This window comes from Hesperophylax consimilis, chromosome 15 (assembly GCF_061612785.1).
Source record: "Hesperophylax consimilis isolate HC1 chromosome 15, BYU_Hcon_1.0, whole genome shotgun sequence".
NCBI lineage: Eukaryota > Metazoa > Arthropoda > Insecta > Trichoptera > Limnephilidae > Hesperophylax > Hesperophylax consimilis.
Genome location: NC_142850.1, coordinates 16613046 through 16631447, shown reverse-complemented (window position 1 = coordinate 16631447; position 18402 = coordinate 16613046). Strand labels below are relative to the sequence as shown.

At 34.1% G+C, this 18402-nt stretch overlaps 2 protein-coding genes and 1 pseudogene across 8 annotated transcripts in view; 2 read left to right on the top strand and 1 right to left on the bottom strand.

The window, feature by feature from the left end:
- The window catches only part of pyd (zonula occludens-like protein polychaetoid), a 251726-nt gene that overhangs the window by 132233 nt on the left and 101091 nt on the right, over positions 1 to 18402 (bottom strand). For all 7 annotated transcript variants that reach the window (XM_089640257.1, XM_089640258.1, XM_089640260.1 and 4 more), the window contains one exon: positions 13319 to 13484. In XM_089640257.1, the coding sequence (XP_089496383.1) occupies positions 13319 to 13484 (166 nt within the window). The remainder of the gene's footprint in view (positions 1 to 13318; positions 13485 to 18402) is intronic.
- On the top strand, positions 578 to 2689 carry LOC149417380 (thioredoxin domain-containing protein 12 pseudogene; annotated as a pseudogene).
- LOC149417379 (thioredoxin domain-containing protein 12-like) lies at positions 9961 to 11608 on the top strand. Its single transcript, XM_089640270.1, has 2 exons — positions 9961 to 10372; positions 11380 to 11608. The coding sequence occupies exons 1-2, from the start codon at positions 10056 to 10058 to the stop codon at positions 11528 to 11530; spliced, it is 468 nt and encodes a 155-aa protein (XP_089496396.1). The 5' UTR covers positions 9961 to 10055; the 3' UTR covers positions 11531 to 11608.

Here is an 18402-nt window from a genome sequence, read left to right as displayed (position 1 = left end):
GCGCTATACAAATTATCCAATAAATAATAATCATAAATAATATGGTCGACAAATGAGAATATAAGGAAATCATGATGTACCTACAGTCCGCCTTAATTGATAATGTCTTCAGAAGGCGAAACAGCTGTAAAGCGTAATAATTACACAGCAAAACTTGATATTAAAAAACTCTTTTTTTTAAAATTAATAATAATATTATTGTATAAAAAATAAATATTTCAAAAAACGTAAAAAAAAACTTGAAATTTAAAAAGAGACGTACAAATAACACTTCATAACAATAAATATCTATTTGCAGTATTGTGGCAAAGGTTTTATATTGTAATCGTGATAAAATGGACACGAACATAAATAACTCACGTATGAAACATGACTACTCGTATCTTGCAAAATTAATTACAACAAATCACAATATTTATTATTTAACATCGTGTTAATCAAAATTATCAAGTATTAAGCGATTCGAGTTTCTTGCAACAAGACTCATATAAAAAACAATATTAGTTAATCCAAGTATTTAAATCAATACTTATATTCCTTTGGAAGAAAAGTACGTAAAAAAAAGTTCTTTTCTAAAATGTTTTTAAAAATCGGGTTGACGATACTGTTTTTAAGATTCGTGTTTAGTGAAGAGGGTTACGAAGGTCAAGATACTGACGACTACTCCAACGGCTTCGGCGAGCAGTATAAATGGTCTGCGGACTTGGAGTCAGCCCTGCAGGAGGGCAGGGAAACTGGCAAGCCTGTGATGGTCATCATTCACAAGAGCTGGTGCCCCCGCTGCGACAAGCTCAAAGAGGACTTCAGCAAGAACCAAGGACTGCTGGCAATCAGCTCGCACTTCGTGCTAGTCAACTGCATGGATGATGATGAACCGAACGATAAAGCATACGCTCCCGATGGATACTACATCCCGAGGTAAGGTATCATTATTCATTTATACATTTACAAGATCTGGTAAACTGCGACAAGCTCAAAGATTATTATTATTATTCATATTTATTTGTGTAGGTATATATTTTGTTAAAATGTTTGACAGATGTCGTAATTTAACATTAGAAAGGTAAACAACACAGGTAAGTGACCGGTCAGTGGCTGAGTTGGCATCGCGTCCGGCTCCCACCCAGACGCCATGAGTTCAATTCTTCGGCTGGCTAAGTCCTCCATCACGACACAAGCAACATGTTTCGCTTAGTATTGTGGTAGTAGGTTTTAAAATTATTTTGAGGTTATTCGTAAGCTTTCTTTAAAAAAAATCTTGTCTTGCAAAGCAATGATCCTCGCTTTAAAAATCCTACAATTATAATATCCCGTGACTTTTCACGGGTCTGGGCTATTATATCATGATAAACATACATATTAATAGAAACAAGGATATTATACAAAATTAACCCTTGCACGTAGGTAGACACAGCTTTGTTGAATGGTTTAATCCAATATTTCATCATCATATTGCCGGATTATAACCGTATCAAAATCTGATCGTCATCGTAGATGTGTCCAAGTATAATAAAAGTAGAATATTATGCTAAAAATTTTAGGATTAGTTGATTATATTATACGGAAACCTTATAAATATATACAAATGTGATTTGGCGTTTTTTTTATTTTTGCCGAAAGCGCATTAATTTTGCCTCAATCTCGCATATACTATTTTAAATGAAGATTGTAATGAAATAAATTAGCCATTTTATTGAACACTAACACATCAAGGAAAAATAAAATGAAAAAGCGAGTTTTTTTTATGGATCTAAGATTGAATGAAAACCAACTCATTTAGAATGGCAGATGTGCAGATGTTACAAAATCGGTCGATGACATAAAACGAATAATAATTAATGAGTTGCGCTAACGCTAAGCGTAGAAGAAGAATCAGGTGTACAGATTATAGATATGGAGACTAAAGTACGGAGCAGGTTTTTTTTGCGATATTATTGATTTGTTTTGTATCAATTTTCCCGCTGGTGAACGGTGATAACAGGTGAAAGAGAGGTTCATGAATGTTTTAAACTGGGCTGTGAGTTTTTATTTTATTGTATTTTTTATTAGTCATTATTTGTATTTTTTAAACAGAAATACTATTTTTACGCTTTATACAGTGTTATAAAGGAAAATAAAAATAGCCTTTCCTTACCATAAAGCGTCAAGGCTCTTGTATTTTCGTGAGGGAATTCTAACACAATTATATTCATAATTAAGTAAGTAATCATGAATGATTCAGAAAATTCTTGCTAAAGACACAGGAGCAGGTGAAAAAATGAAGACAATGTTGGTAGTTCTTATTCGAAGATAAGGAAGCTGTCGTACCCTTAATTAAATATACCATTCCTAAGAGAAAGTCCAGTTATATTCAATTTTCTAATTATGTCCTAAATCCTGTATCTAAATTTCGCTAATAAACAATTAGATAATGTTAATTAAGTGTTGATCTCAAGTGACCTACCGGGTAAGTATTGTACTGTATATTATCTCCATAAATAGATAAGTAATAACATAGATCACTGTAGAAATGTATTATAAGTTTGTACAGCGCCCTTGAGGTGATTTTGCACAAAAACGGCGCTATACAAGTCATCCAATTATTATTATTATTATTATTATAGGGTCTTATTAGCTCAGTGGTAGAGCGGTGCCCGGCAAGGCAAGGGTCCTGGGTTTGAGTCCTAAATGTGACCGTATCCTTTTCTGATTTTTCTGTTTCAGATTTTCGTTTAGAATTCGCTAATATTGTCTTAATTAATTGAAAAATAGTAATTTAATATTAATTTACTCTTGTTCTTAGAATTTTCCTACAGTGTGCCTTACCCAATACACTAAGATATTTAATGTTGTAAGTTGGACTAAGTAGAGAACACGCATGATTGCAATTAGCTCGGCTACATGGGTACCTACTATTTTTTTAATTCTGGCTTTGATTTAAATTTATTTATAAATAATGGATAAATTTTGTTCATTTAATTGAAGCTGTCAAGATATTGAAAAAATGTGACACAACCGTTCGTTAAAGTTAATTGATTTTATATAAATTCGAAAATTAAAATTCTTCTTCTTTTTTTTTTTTTTTTTTTTTTTTTTTATTTATTTGCAAAAACAGTACAAAAACCAATACATTGCAAAAGCGGTAAACAAATTATTGAAGAAAATTTTATACATAAGTATACAGTTAAAACATATGCAAAAGCGGTAAACAAAATATGGAAAAAAAATTATACATAAGTATACAGTTAAAACAAATACAATATTTCGCGCTTAAAGTCGTTGTAGGACATATGGAAAATATCCAAGTTAGCTGGAAGGGAGTTAATTAACCTAGTGAGTCTTCCCAGGGGCATCACCATTGGTAAGTTAGTTCTGGACCTGGGAAGAATTAAAAGCCTGTGTTGGCGGCCTCTCGTGAAATTATCCGGGACATAAAGTCCTATTTTTGACAGAATGTCTGGAATTGATACTAAACCATTCAGAAGCTTGTAAGCCATCATCAATAATGCGACGTCCCGTCTGGAACTAAGGCTGCAGATATTCAGCATTCCCGAGATAAATGCTGTTGGAAACAGCCATGGGTAAAAACCAAACTCTCTCATATAGAGGTATCGTAAAAATTTCTTTTGAATTTTCTCGACCATTAGTACATAGACAGTGTCTATGTGTCAGTGTCTCGACCATTAGTATATAACAGTGTCTTCGTCCCTTATATGGTGTAGAAAAGCTGGGGTATAAAAAGGAAGGACAATTAGCTAAGACTAGTATGCTATGAAGGTCACCTTTCCACGGGCAGGGTTCAATCTTCAAATAATAAATCTATAGGACAGTACTGCGGCTGTAACTAAAAACACAGTATCTTCCCTGAGACTCTCAAGGAAGACACTGTGTTCTTAGATACCGCGGCAGAATAGCACCGTACGTAGGAAACGTAGGTGTACATGTAGTATATACCCTAAGTAAATTATTAGAGTTAATTTTTAAAACAATATATCACAAATAAATTAATCTGCAATATCGTAAATTGACGTATTAATCACCTAGGTGCATATATAACGATTAAAATTATCAGTTTGATAATAGCTTCGACTATGAGCAATTAGTGGCTTCCTACATAGATTTGCCGGGACTATAGATGTGTAGATAATTGTTATTACAGTGGCTTCCTACATAGATTTGCCGGGACTATAGATGTGTAGATAATTGTTATTACGGTGGCGTCCTACATAGATTTGCCGGGACTATAGATGTGTAGATAATTGTTATTATGGTTCTTCCACACCAACGCCAACGTGTGGCCGATCGTGTGGTGGCCACCTAGAGAAACTGCTGCCAACCCTCCAACTCCGAACGTTTGAACGAATCCGAGTCCGACAATATTAAATCGTTACTCCACTCTGCCATTATGTGTTAACGGATTGGCGCGAAAAAGATAATACGTAAACGTCACTTATACGCAAATGTCACTTTTGTTATGATTGCCTGCCGTTCGCAGAGATGTGTGGACAGCTCGGACGGTCGGTTCGTGCGGGTTGGCCATAGAGTTGGCCGTAGCGATCGCCTCGAAGGCGATCCCAGGCCAACTCAAACACCAACCTTCCAACCCGAACTTCCAACGCACGATCTACGCCTCCACACGATCGTCCAAACGTTTGAAGTTGGAAGGTTGGCTTCGGTGTGGACCAAGGATTACAGTGGCTTCCTACATAGATTTGCCGGGACTCTAAATGTATGGATAATTGTTAATGTGCGTTTTTGCGGTGTTGATACATTATAATAGAATATCTTTTTAGACAATTAGACAAATTAATACTTTTCCCAAATTCTCAGGTTCAATAAATTTGGTACACTATGGCAAGCGATCGAACAAAAGGTTTTTGCAAACTTGGAATAATATGGCAAAAATCGCTCGAGAGGATAATGTATATGTATTTTTGCAGGATTATTTTCAAGTGGGGCAGCGGAGAGTCGATCAACTGCACCAACAGGTGGGGCCTAAAGCAGTACAAGCAATACTTCTTTAACACAAAGCACATCCTCAACTGCTTAAAAGAAATTGATACTAGTGTACAAGAAGCTAAAAATGCTACCAATTATAATACTCATTATTAATAGTACACCCCACAAGTAGATTGTTACTAAATCAATGTATTATAAAAAAGCACTGATTGTATAAACAATAATAATCTTTCAACGTTTACAATGGAAAGGCTTCGGATTCAATATAATAACGCTTACCGATTGATGTTCGGACTCCCCAGGCACTGCAGTGCCTCCTCGATGTTAACAGAAGGGCGAGTTCCAGGATTTACAGCTCTGTTAAGAACCAGGATTGCAGGACTGAGGGAAAGGATAAACCATTCCAGAAACACTATTATCATAGAATCCCGTCTGACTTCAGGATCGAGCATTGAAGACCATTGGAGAAAGATACTTGCTCCCACAATCTTAGATCCGTTGGATTCCCGTGCTTCTCTGCTTTAACTTAATTTCATTTTTAATTTTTTAATCTCTTTTTATTTATTTTATTTATGTTACTCTATCTAAATATTATTTGTACTTATCTCATCTATGGGATGTGTGGGATTGCACTAACCTCCCCACATCCTGGAATAAAGAATTTATTATTTATTATTATTATTATTATCAAATTAAAACTTTATATGCAAACATGAGTTGTACAAATGTTTTCTCCTTGAAAGATCTACTGATTCATTGGAAATGTAAATTTTAATTTACTTTAACGGCATTATCGATAATATTCATTTCGATAGATCCATTAAAATGGATTTCGACATACATATTTTACTATTCGTTCTATGGAATTTAAGATGGGTAGGTACCTACCGAATTATATGTATATTTTATCACTTTTTTGCTAAGTACTTGATAATATATAGTACATAGTTTAATCCTAGAACTTATTCAGATCTTAATATATACTTGAATATCTGAATAAAATTATTTAAAAAATTCATCAGTTTTGCATTCGTTCATTACCAAAATCCAAAGTTAAATTCAAATAGACTATTTAAAAGTAAGTGGAATAGAAAAATATTAATGTTTTACTGTAGGTCAAAATATATCTAATAATTAGACTGAATATTATTATCTTCAGGTTATTGTCTACGTATTACCCGTGATGTTTTTTTTATCATATGTAAAATATCGATACATTATGTGTATTTAACGCGTATCGCAGCACGACTGTTCTCATTCTGCGACATCGACATGTGTTGGAAAATATAATAATAGCTATAAAAATTATACATATGTTGGATACATGCACAAACAGCATACAGGTGCCATTTTCTAGAAAACAAAAAATATTTTTAAGACACCGTAAAAATCATAATTGTATATATTTAAGGTAGGTACCTAAAGTAAAGCTATATTGTAGATAATCAACGTAGGTACCTAGAGTGTAGCTATATTGAAGATGATCAGCGAAGGTACCTAAAGTGCAGCTATATTATAGATAATCAGCGTAGGTACCTAAAGTGCAGCTATATTGTAGATAATCAACGTAGGTACCTAAAGTGCAGCTATATTGTAGATAATCAACGTAGGTACCTAAAGTGAAACCATATTGAAGATAATCAACGTAGGTACCTAAAGTGCAGCTATATTGTAAATAATCAACGTAGGTACCTAAAGTGCAGCTATATTGTAAGTAATCAACGTAGGTACCTAAAGTGCATCTATATTTTAGATAATCAACGTAGGTACCTAAAGTGCAGCTATATTGTAGATAATCAACGTAGGTATCTAAAATGCAACTATATTGTAGATAATCAATGTAGGTACCTAAAGTGATGCTATATTGAAGATAATCAACGTAGGTACCTAAAGTGCATCAATATTGTAGATAATCAACGAACGTACATAATGTGCAGCTATATTGCACGTTTAAGTATGCATTGGAAAATTATTATATATTTTAAATTTCATATCTCACGGTTCTTGCAATAAATGCACATATATTACATGTGTACAATAGGTAATCTTGTAATGTATTCAATTCCTTAGTGATCAACATTTTATACACCTGATCTAGACCGATATCGATTTATTAATTGCGAATGTACGATATCTTATATAAATAATAAACCAAATGCCCTTACACGACCATAACATACGAAAATATGTAAATTGGGGGCCTCAGCACAATCCTGACCTAAAATGTCCCAACTGAAGACTAGGAAGTGACATAGGCTACTTTTCGTCACGGAAAAAATTTCATTTCCGTGTGAAAATTCTTTGCACAGTGAATTTCCCCCTAATAGAACGCGAGCGTACCCGCGGGTAAAAGCTAGTTATTGATAAATTGCAGAAATAAATTTTAAAAATAGGTAAGTTAAGTATGTAATCTACCAATATCATTTTTATTCTTATTTTGTTTGTATTTTTAAAACATTTCTTCCAAAAAGGTGCAACGTAGTTTTGCTAAAATGAAAGAATTAATATAATGCACGATGCCTCAATCATGAACACCATAGTATAGTCGTCCCAGAGAGAGGTTGCACGTGACGTCACCGTTCTAGTATCTTCCGTCTTTTTCGCTGTCATGCAAGACGTGTGAGAAGGAAAGGAAGGAAAAGTCGATGACGTGCGTACGATCTCTCTCCGGGACTACTACAGGGATGTATCTAATTGCAATTAATTAAATCCTAGACAGACTGAAAGTACGCTCGAAATATTAATATTATTTGATAAATTTGAATGATCCAATTATGTCGATTTGGGAGTCGAAAAAAAACACTGCCCCAAAGGCAAATGGCACTTTTGTACCTACAGATGGAATATTGACAATAATGTTTTTGGATTGAAATTTATTATCAGGTCTTGTAAAAAAATTAATAAAAACAATCAATTTATTAACAAAATTGTTTAACTATTACGTAAAACCGCCAAGATTAACTAGTACACTTTTTGCTTTTAGGGTGATGAAATATGTTTTCCCTCTTCTGGTAACCGTTGCAAAAAAACATAAAAAAATGATTATTCATAAAAATAATAGTATACGTGGGTAATTTAAATATGGAAAATAAAAATATGTAGGCATAGACATATGAATATTAGTAGACCTGCCCTAAGTGATTAAAAGCGTATTATCCCCACTCCCCATACCGGTTCCATTGGAGCCGGCTGTGCTCGCGTATGGCCTCAAGTGAAATTTGAAAACGTGACGTCATCATTCTTGTGCGAACTATGGTCGAGGCATCATCGGTTCATTTTACGAAATAACACGGCAAAATGTTGACATGTACTATGAAAACTTGTAAAAATAGATGTGAAAAAGAGAATAAACCCAATTGTCGTATTACATTCCATATATAAGCATTATTTTACTTTATTTTAAGCATATTCACATCGTATAATATGAATCAGTTGTTACTATCACATCGAGAAACGTCTGGACGCGAAACACAAAGCTGGTTGGTTGCTGGGAAGTAAATTATGAACATTTATAAAAGTGTCTTAACTAAATACTTAAACGAAATATTCGACTCTGAAAATGGAACCGAATTTTTTGCCGAATTTGGACTTCGCAAATTTGTTCATAACGTGGCGAGTAATTTGCGCTCCCATGTAAAAATGTCTATTCATTCAAAAGCAGATTTTACTTTTAAGAAGTAAATGGTGATATTATAATGCGAAATGCCTATTTACTGTCAGATTGATTTATTGACGAATCACAGTTAGCTTCACTCCCTTCGTTCTTCAACAGTTGATTTTACCCCTCGCCATTATCTTCTCGTCTATTAATTCCTATGTCTGTGTATGTAGGTAATTTCCATCTACCAAGTAACACAGATATATTCGAGGAATCGTTCAATAGAGACGCATTTTTAACAAAAAAAATTGAACAAATACAAACACAGATGATTAAACATTTATTTTATTAGCCACTAGCCTCACTTTTATTTACCGAAAGTTGAGTGACGTTAAATTTCCTAATAATCTTAAACTTTGGGCATACTCGTATTATATTATAAATTTCAATATGCAATTTCGTAGGGTATTTTAATCTCTAAAGCCTCTGAAATTTTGCAATATACTTCTCTTAAAAGAACTGTCAGAATACATTGGATTAGAGTTACATTTGATTCCAGATAAATTCGCTGTTGTTGAACGTATTTCATAATAAAATACTGTTATTGAAAGCAGTTGAAAGACTCTTTTAAGATTTTAGAATTACAAATCGACATTCGCTAAAAACATTACAATTTTGAACGCAAACAAAGATACAGTGTTTAAAGTCGCTTACCGAGTGTTTTTACCGTAATTGTTTAATTGTAATTACTTCTTTGGTAATTTTTAATTCAATCTGAAATCGCTTTAAGTACTCTATCTTTCTAACACTGTTTAAATCATATTTCTCAACGGAATACAAAATGAGATAGCATAACTTTTTTGAGACCTGGCTGGGAGACTCATCTCCCAAAAAGACGCTACGGTGCTTGTTGTCCGTCAAAATTGCCCAAAGGGTTTAAGAAATTACCTCTTCCCTACCCTGAAACAGACGACATCTAAGCCATAATATACAGGGTCCACCTCCATGCCCTCCATTCTGAATGGTGGTCTTACACCAGGGCGATACTGAGAGTATTTTCCACTATGGAACATGCCGCAAATATACTATATATTTTTTTAATGAATAAATTGTGAAACACCACAAATTAATCAAATAAAATTTACCTGCGCACCCGAGATTTGAACCCGCGATCTTCGGATTGCTAGTCGAGAATCTTACATTTTTTTAATTTGACAAATCACATATATTTTGAAAAGTCAATCAAAGAGTCTTGAACAGTTGTAAAAGCATTTTTAATCCTTGAAGGTTATTTATTTTCGTTTAACAGTTTTGGAAGCTGTGGAATAATGTGAATGAACACAGAATGCTTAAATTACGTACATGCATAAAATACAAATAAATCAAATGACAGACCACTTGAGATAATACATAAAACGAAAACAATTAGAGCGTTCTTTTCATTTCAATAATCATCGGTTAACTGGATAGACCCCAAATAAAAACACTTATTAAACTGTGGTAAAGAGAAACAAAGAAAATGTTGAAAGTGGGGTTTATTTTCCTGGTGAGTTTAGCAGCTTTGGTTAGTGGTAATGGTAAAGGGAACGGGTATGGAGATCAGTACGAGTGGTACGACAACCTGACCGAGGGTCTGGCGGTGTCCAAGTCCAGCGGGAAGCCAGCTCTGGTCATCATCCACCAGTCCTGGTGCCCTCGCTGCCAGGAGCTGAAGCCCGTGTTCGCTGGGAGCCAGGACATCCAGGCTCTGAGCAACCAGTTTGTGTTTATCAACTGCGAGGATGATGCAGAACCAGAGGATCCAGACTACGCTCCAGATGGAAGTTACTACCAAAGGTAATTATAATAATAATTATTTAAGATCTATCGGTTATCTAGGCTCATTTCGATCCATGACAAATTGTTTCCGGTGAAATTAGGAAACAGAAAAGGTACTTACAGGTTACACGTACATCATTTTAAAGAGATTCTTGCTTGTGTAGTGGTGTATCTTGTTTCGTAGAACTATTACAGAGTAAAAGGGGTAAAAACTAATTCGGAACGATTTGAACCGGTGAAATTTGAAGTTGGTGTGCACAGATATGTTCAAACGTGTGCTTTTTTAAAATGGCTTCCCTGTACCTGCGTTGAAATCTGAACTTCATAATTTCATGATCTTTCCGCCTTCAAGCTATTGTGATCGAAGAATATCAAATGACCAGAACATTTTGTAATCATTAAATATTTCTTCCGGAAAGCCAAGATACCTTATATACCTACAGTCATAAAAATTAAAATAACTGAAAATCATTGATTTATTTAGATTTATTTCTTTTTCACATTTTACTTGCACATATTTGGTTCAATACGTCTATAGTCTAATATATCAACTCATAGCTTTCCTGCGTCATAGAGTCATGTTGACGCTAAAGGTTCAGGTTTTTGGTTTGGTTATCATATTATTTACTAATAGGAAAATCATACATTTTCATAAAAGACTATTCATTGTAGTAAACGTACCTATTTAATGATTTGTTAAAATAATTAAAAATATTTAAATTGGACTTATCGAAGTATCTCAGCCCGATGAATCTGAAATCTTTTGGTTTGGTTTTTTACGGCCATCTATAAATAGCGGAGATACAAACCTTTTAAATGTTAAAAAAAATAACCAAAATCACCCACAGATGTCAATGATCATTTACCTGCTAATATCACCAACAAAAAATACTATGTTACCTACTTTTAATATTTTTGTACCTACATCAGATATACATTCCTACATATATTCTATTTTATAAGATTTTTGTATAGTTATTACAACATGATTATAAATAAATAATATGAATAAAATAATTTTCCAGAGTCCTGTTTGTGTCACCAAGTAAGGGCGTGTTGAAGCAGATCTACTGCGAAGGAGGTGACTCAAAATTCAGGCACTGGTATACCGAATCTGACCAAATTGTCAAGTCAATGAAAAAAGTTCTCCGAGCATCCCGACACCGCAGGAAGTAGACTAAACGCCTTAACATCAAAATTGCAAAAGAAAACCCAGCAACGTTGTGTACTTTTGTATTAAAAAAATTCATAAAACACTGCTTTTATTTATTTTTTGACAAAAAACTAAGGAGACAGAAGTATCCCATTATTAGCAGTACATTAAACACGATACTAAGGGGGTATTTTACCATCCTCTCGATAAGCTGACAAAAGCAAGTAGGCAGCAGTACAATAAATACAATGCTAAGGGGATATATCATAATTTATTTATTTATTTTGTAAGAAACAAACAGCTTTTATATAATATACAATGATAGATATAAATATACAAGTTAACTGAAGTCAAGCCACAGAAGTTTCTTATGTTAAAGTTCATTAGAAATGAAGTTTTAGTATCTTAAAATTAATTTGGTGTTAAAGGAAGGGGAGAGGAAGAGGAAAATAGGAAGAGGATAGGAGATGCTGCCGATACATCCCATACTCTCATATTAATAATCGATTGTACGCATTACTTCATGTCGATATTTCTTTAGGTTATTACCAAAAATGTCAATGCTGTAAAATTTTGTATTATATTGTGCACATATACGAGGAATTGGGGAATTTTTTCGAATGTTTGTTCTGCACGAGGGTAGATAAAATAAATCAGATTGTCGGGTTGATCTAGACGGAATATAAAGATTTATTTAATTGGTAAGTTCTGGTGAGTCCGGACCATTATTTAGGATTTTAAATAATAAGATTTGATCAAAAATTAGACGTCGTGTTTGGAGGGAGTTAAAATTATGAAATTTAATGGATTCGGTATAATTTGAAAGTAAGTGTAAGTTTAGTTTATAATTTATGTGTTTAAAAATTTTTTTTTGAATTCTTTCGATATAGGCTTGGTATAAAGGAGTCCAGATCGGTGTACAGTGTTCCAGGTGCGGGCGAATATATGAGGTGTAAAGGGATCATCTTCTAGATGAGCACCATCGGTAGGTAAACATATTTTTTTTGAACAATGTTTATAACGTCCCAGTATATATTGGATAAGTCAGCCGAGTTTTATACCTATTGCGAATATTTATTTACTATACAATAATTATTAGGTATATGTTGTTCATGTTGCAGCATTTTTTAATATCATTTCCAAAACCAACACAACAGGTTTTTTGTGTTTCCTCAGAAAGAAGACATAATATTTCAATATACATTTAATAGATGTCTCTAGTCTTCACTCTTTTAAACAAAATTGACATAACAAAAAAAACTTGGATTGTTGAATAGTATGCGGCATATCACTGTATAATATTACATATTTGGGATTAATTTTAGAACTGACAAAGGATATTAAATAAAATCAAGCTTTTATTAATTTATTAACTTAATTCATTGTATTATGAAATAAAATGCGACTATTTTATAACACCGTAATAACGATATTCTATTAGATATCAACGCACATACTTCTCACTAATAAAATAAAAAAAAGTAATCTAGGAGACTATGAGGGAGAAAATATTCTAATTGCCTAGTACAATCAAGGGTTCAAACTAGGGTTTGTTTTCTTATCATCAGTGTCCCTCAACAGAATACATTATGAATTAATTACAACCAACTTGGAAACCTGCGACTTAAAAACATAAAGAAACAAAATTTTATACTTTTTATGAAAATACAGACGCATCACGTAAAAGATGCATTCTGACTTCAAATCTGCAAAATAATGGCAGTCTCAAAAACTAAAAGTTATTGAAGATTACCAAACTCCTTTAGTGAAGGTAATGCCATGCACCAAGAAAATAAAATAAAGGCACTTACATCATCATCTTCCACAACGGGCTCTGTGTACAGTTCGATGGTGCGGTTGAGTTGTGGTTGCGCGGGTATTGCGTCGGGGGTCATCGAGTGCCGGCGGGAGCTGGTCAGGGGGGTTACGGAGCCCCCATGGCTCACGGAGCGCCTGCAACCTGGTGATGAACTTTCTCTGGAATATAAACAAGGTCATTCCATTAACGCGATTACCACTTTATAAAAGTCCCATTTGCAGGAAGCAGTGGAACTGTCATTTCTAAGTAGGGGAATGTTGTGAAGTTAGAGTAAATAGGGAGGGGAAAGTCAAGAAGTATCTGGTCTAGACATGGCAAAAGCCATTTCAAGCAATGTTTCCATAATGAAAGGTGTTTTCTCAACAGGACAATACTGAGCAAATCTACCACTCTGGTGATGATGGTAAAACAACTAAAATTAAGAATTGGCTCAACGTTTTCATAATAAGTATTACGTTGTTGGATGTCTGGACCCTCGTGATAGCCTGGGGCTGGTAAAGTAATAAAGCTGAAGAAAATGTCCTACCAATCGCTTAATGCAAGTCTCACACACAAAGTCTACTCTCATGGCTTGGCCTATTTCACCATACCGCTTCCCAATGGGAATGTATAGCAAACAGTGGCGGCTAGCGCGAAGGAGTGTTGGAATAATACAAAGTCGCAAAATACCATACCATACCATACAAAAAATCAAACATTAAGTATAATTCAACCGGGTCCAATTTTCGTTCTTTGTATCACATGTCAAAAGTCATGTGGTGGGATCAGAATCCATATCGATCATTGAGGAACGTCACCTGGGAACATCAAATATCTATTCGCGCGGAGTGTGGATGTTAACCACAGTATTAAAATTTCTCCGAAATATGAATGACGCTCACCAATGCCTCGCAACTTTTCAGCAAGATGGGACCACTTTAGTCCACAGCAGGTCAGTCCGCTGGAATTATCGGTATAAGCTTCAAAATTTCTAGTATCATTTACCTGACCTGGCGTAGGGGATAGGCTAGCAATATTTTCAGCGCACCACCCAATTTTTTAATGCAAGCAGCCGCTGATGGCAAGCAATATGGTGAAATAGGTCAAGCCATGAGAGTATAGATCGTGTGTGAGACTAGCTTAAGTATATTCATTATTGAATAAATAGTAACAGACAAATAAATACAACTAATTAAACATCATGCCGTTTTTCCGCAGGGGTAGGCAGAGAGGACCGACCGCCAAACAACACGGTCTTGGCACAAAGTCCTTGACTCGTTCACATTCAGACATCATCGCATACATACTCTTCTATTATTCTGACTCTTGGCATGGCTTGACTCAAGTATTTGATTCACTCATGATCATGCCATGTCTTTCTCGGGCGTCCCTATATAAATAAATATGTTAAAAAAAAAGAAAACATTGATGGACTGTCAGCACTTCAAAAAACTTATTATCATTATCGTTTCACTTATTAGACTGAATGCTGTAGAAATGAGATGCCTGAGGCGTATGTTTGGTAAAGCCATCTATGACCGTGTGAGAGATTCGCAACTAATGCAAGGGCGATGTAAGCGTAATGAGTAAGATTAAGAAAGGGAAGCTTAGATGATTTGGGCATGTAGAGTGAATGAACGAAATAAAGGAGAATATATGACGCAAATGTGAATGGTAGAAGAAGTGGGGGACGCCCGACGAAGACATGGCACAATCAAGTGAACCGGATACTTGAGTCAGGTCATGTCAAGAGTCAGAATATACAGTATGTATGAAATGAATGAAATGAAATGAGTGTGTGTCAAGACCGAGTTGTTTGGTGGTCCATCCTCCCTGTCTACATCTTTGATAAAAAAAAACTCCACACAGGAGGCCCTGGGGAAAATAATTTCCTTTAGAGATTGTTATCTTTGGGGATGCTAAATGGAGAATCTTTTTGAAGGAAATGAAGAGGAATTTCTGGGAAGGAAAAGGGGTGAGTAAGAATATGGCGTCACTGTGTCCAGGAGTGACAGACATAAAATATAATATGCACGCAGAAAAAAGCTGCAATAACAATACAGCTCAGGTATGAATTGTTTGGATATGCATCACCAATCCGGTAATCTCAGAATTACCTAAAGGGTATATATAACATGAAATGTGTGGAATAGGTCTGGTGTAATAATTTCACAACGGCAGAAAAAATATATTTATAATCGCACAAACGATTGGTTAGCTAAAATTTTTTTGTTAATTTATAACTTCACAAAGCGCCCTTCAGGTGATACCAAGTATTGCTAGATCAATTACACAATTATGATAACAAATTCTCCATAGAGTGGTGCAAAGAGCTTGAAAAATTTTATCACCATATTTCCACATGGTTTACAGCAGTGCTCCGCAACCGGTGTGCCGTGGCACACTGGTGTGCCGTGAGCGGGACACAGGTGTGCCGCGGTCAAATTCAATGTATTTGACATGTTACAATATTTCATTATGTATTTAATATACACAATGACAACATATTTTTCATAATGTTGTCTATTTTTCATTGTCTGCAGATACTGCTAAAAGACGTATTCACAATATATTAGAAACACTGATTAGAAAAGTGTTGAAAAATTGGCTGAAAAATTTGCACTTCAGATCAACGAAACAACCGATATTAAAAATAAAGCACAGTTGATAGCTATTGTACATTTCGTTGACGAGGACTTTATTAAAGAACATTATTTATTAAGTAAGGAGGTTCCAGAGTGAACTACCGGTGAAGAATTTTTTCAAGTAACCGATGATTTCTTCAAAATATATAATATTAAATGGAGCAATTGCATTGCTGTTTGCACGGATGGCGATGCGGCAATGACGGGTAGTAAAAGGGGTTTTGTCTCTTGTGTAAAACAAAAAAATCCAACGTTACAATTTACACACTGCTGCATACATCGAGAAGCATTGATGGTTAAAAATTTACCGGATGAACTTTTGAACACGATGAATGAATGCATTAAAATCGTAAACATAATTAAATCAAGAGCCCTAAACTCGCCAATCTTTGGAATACTCTGTGCAGAAATGGGAGCCGAATATGAATCCTTATTGTTATATACTGAAATTCGTTGGTTATCCCGAGACAAAGTTTTGGCTAGATTGTTTGAACTTCGTCACGAGGTGTGTGAGTTTCTTTTAAATCAAAATATGCCCAAAGTATATCAGCACCTCGATGATAATTACTGGATAGCCAAACTTGCATACATGGCTGATATATTCGAGTATTTGAATGAACTTAATTACGAACTTTGGCAGAAAGAGTTGCAAAAAGGATGTTTGGAAATGTACAAAAGGATCAACCATAGTACAATTGAAAACAAACAATTAACTGTGGATCTGGCCCAACAACATTTAAGTATGTTTCAGCAGAAATTTGGTCGGTATTTTTATTCCATTAATACGGAACAATACGATTGGATTCGAAATCCTTTTGCAACCAATGCAATAAATTCTACAGAAGCAATGCCTCTGCAAATTCGAGTGGAATTTACAGATTTAAATAATGACATGACATTAAAACTTCACTTCTCCGAAGATCAATTACATGTTTTATGGATTTACGTTAAAAAAGAATATCCTCATATTTCCGTCAAAGCATTCTTAACACTACTTCCATTTTCAACTACATATTTATGTGAGCAAAGTTTTTCAACGCTTGTATTAATTAAAAATGTTAACGGTCATGCTTAAAAGGTCTAGACCGAGAACTTTGGGTTGCGCTGTCAAAAATCGAGCCGAATATAAAACTTTTGTGTTCATTGAAACCACCGCAGGTTAATTTAACAATTAATCGCTCATTAATTTATACTTATTTTATAATAATTATTAAGATTGCGTAAAAATAAATATGTTATAGTTATATGTATGTATGTATACTTTTCAAATAAAAAACAAGAAATTATTGTAAAATTTGTGTATCAATCTCATATCTATATATTTTAGCTTTTGGTGTGCCGCGGAATTCTAGGAAGAAATTTGGTGTGTCGTAGGTGAGAAAAGGTTGCGGAGCACTGGTTTACAGGACTTATCAACAAAAATAAAGATTATCATTAATATATTGTTTGCAAACAAACCCAAATTACCACAGATATTGAATACAATATTATATTTTATTTCCTGCTATCAGAATATCTCCTTAATTACAGAATTAATCTATGCACCTTTGTATCTCGCAATCAATCATTGTAAACAAAATAATCATTGAAGGTTAAAAATAAGCATCATGCGTTAATCCTTAAATTCTATTGCAACCCACCCTAATTTCATATCTTTTTCTAAAACAACATTGAAGAAAGGTTTAAAAAGGTAGCGGTAGTATATAGAAAAAATTAGTTGCAAGATGATATTGTCAATTCTGAACTAATGGTCGAGTGGTTAAAACGCTGTTCTGGTAAGACAAGAGATCCTGGGTTCGATTCCTAGTTGTGACCGTTATCTTTTTTTATTTTCTGTGTCCTAGTTACTATTTTCTTCTTCTTCAATGAAATATAATATATTTTCAGGAACGAGTTATTTGAATTTGCCGATCTGAAAATGTCTCAATTATCCCTCGAACAAAATACATATTACAATAAATATGAATGTGGAGTAAATTAATTGTTTGGATACTAAATTTATCACTAATACAGTAATATCAGAATTACCTAAAGGGCATATCTTCAAATGTATGTGTGTGGATTTTTATTTTTTTATTTTATTTTTTTTATTTATTTATTAAATTGAATATAATTACATTTAATACAATATAAGATATGGGTAGTCCCACAAAGCTGTGACAATCAGCTTGTCTGTAGGTTCTAATATGTGTAATAATTATCAGAAAAAAATATTTAGAATTCATTGAAGTATATTTAGATGAGACGATAGACAAGGCGCGATACGCACCGATTATGGCTAGAAGAACCGAATACTAGTACACAATAGCACCTCTAATTGTATAGCTCTATGTTAGAATTAGATTAAGATTGCACATGGTAACAATGATGCTGTATTACAATGTGCAGAAATTTGGACATGACGAAAGCTGGTTAAGTGATTATCCTACTAATTAATATTTGTTTGTGTCAT